This window comes from Oryzias melastigma, unplaced genomic scaffold (genome assembly GCF_002922805.2).
Source record: "Oryzias melastigma strain HK-1 unplaced genomic scaffold, ASM292280v2 sc06590, whole genome shotgun sequence".
NCBI lineage: Eukaryota > Metazoa > Chordata > Actinopteri > Beloniformes > Adrianichthyidae > Oryzias > Oryzias melastigma.
Genome location: NW_023423152.1, coordinates 1 through 1,297, shown reverse-complemented (window position 1 = coordinate 1,297; position 1,297 = coordinate 1). Strand labels below are relative to the sequence as shown.

The window sequence follows — 1,297 nt, the reverse complement described above, 5'->3', positions numbered from 1 at the left end:
ACGTCCATATTGAGAAGAAGTTCCGGCTGAATTGACTTTATTTAGTTCGAACCAGAAGTAAGCCAGTTTTTGTTGGTGACATCACACTCACTCGATCCAGTTCTCATATACAGTCGATAGGTTGGATATGGGGTTTAACTACTAAATAGTTTCTTCGCCTGGTCGTGACTGCAGCCCACCGCTTCCCCAAAGGAATGAGTTGAATGTTGTAAACAATTTCCCAGAAGTCAAAAAGCTTGATGATGACTTCCTTGAACCCCTAGTGGTGATTTGGGGAACTACCCTGTTTTTTAAATGAGCTTCAATCCGGAAGTCAATAGTATTTTGCTGGATCCAGACTCAAAATGCACTTTCCCATCAGTTTTTAAGCTGTTTGTTCATAACTGTGCTGCTACAAACAGCTTTAAAACCCACTGAAAAATTGAAAATTTTCCATCAGAGAAGCAAAAACAAAAAACTATTTAAGGTCTTCAACATTCACCTCCATGGGAGATGACTCTCATGTACGGCTCAATGATCTTCATGTTGATGCGATGTTCCTGCTCGCCAATGACGACGCTCCTCCATAGCCTGGCGTCCTGCCGCTCTTCCTCTGCGCTGTACGTCGGGATTGTGTTGTAGGACTCATTCGTCCCGCTTCTGTTAGCCGCGCTGGGCTCTGGTATTTAAAGACAACCAGCCGTTTAGAAGATTCACATCTGCCGGCTTCTCCAAAAGTGGGTTCTCTTTCCTACCTTCCCAGTCCAGCTCGTGGTCTGTGTAGTCGAGGTAGTCTCCCTCATCTGGAGTGTCGAGGTCATCTACATTGATGTCCAGATCGTCTGGTGTCTCCCCCAAGTCGTCCTCGCTTTGGTCCAGAGACAAACTGATTCGAGGAGCAGAGAGCTTCTTCCTCTGACTGGAAGCTCCTTGAAGGGATAAAGATGATGGAGGCACTAAAAACAAAAGAGAGCAAACAAGTTAGGAGTGTTCAACCACTTTTTACACTCATTTTGTTTGTCTTTTCATGCTCACCTGGTCTGTTGTCCCCGTCCTCTGAGTTCATTATAGTCTCTGAATCCAGGTCCATCCCCTGGAGGACCTATGACAGGAGAACCACGCTGTAAAAAATCGTTTAAGACACGACCTGTCACCTACTATTCTTTCTATGTAATACAATACAATAGTCATTTTAAACAATTTTGCCTCAGTTTGATTTCTTCGAATGTATAAAAGGTACAAATTACCTTTGTTTGGAAACTTCATGTATCCATAGTGCAGTAGAGTTTGTATAAAGGCTAATGAACTGTTAAATGCA

The 1,297-nt window shown here is 43.4% G+C and overlaps 1 protein-coding gene across 1 annotated transcript; it reads right to left on the bottom strand.

The window, feature by feature from the left end:
- Positions 1 to 455: 455 nt before the first annotated feature.
- Positions 456 to 1,088, bottom strand: LOC112141058 (protein prune homolog 2-like). Its single transcript, XM_024264099.2, has 3 exons — positions 1,015 to 1,088; positions 735 to 935; positions 456 to 658 (listed from the first exon to the last, which is right to left on the bottom strand). The coding sequence occupies exons 1-3, from the start codon at positions 1,067 to 1,069 to the stop codon at positions 471 to 473; spliced, it is 444 nt and encodes a 147-aa protein (XP_024119867.2). The 5' UTR covers positions 1,070 to 1,088; the 3' UTR covers positions 456 to 470.
- Positions 1,089 to 1,297: the final 209 nt, after the last annotated feature.

Coding starts and splice junctions, on each gene's coding strand:
- LOC112141058 (XM_024264099.2), bottom strand. CDS start 1,069: ATGGACCTGGATTCAGAGACTATAATGAACTCAGAGGACGGGGACAAC. Junction 936..1,014: donor GGACGGGGACAACAGACCAG/GTGAGCATGAAA, acceptor TTTTGTTTTTAG/TGCCTCCATCATCTTTATCC. Junction 659..734: donor CCACGAGCTGGACTGGGAAG/GTAGGAAAGAGA, acceptor TTTAAATACCAG/AGCCCAGCGCGGCTAACAGA.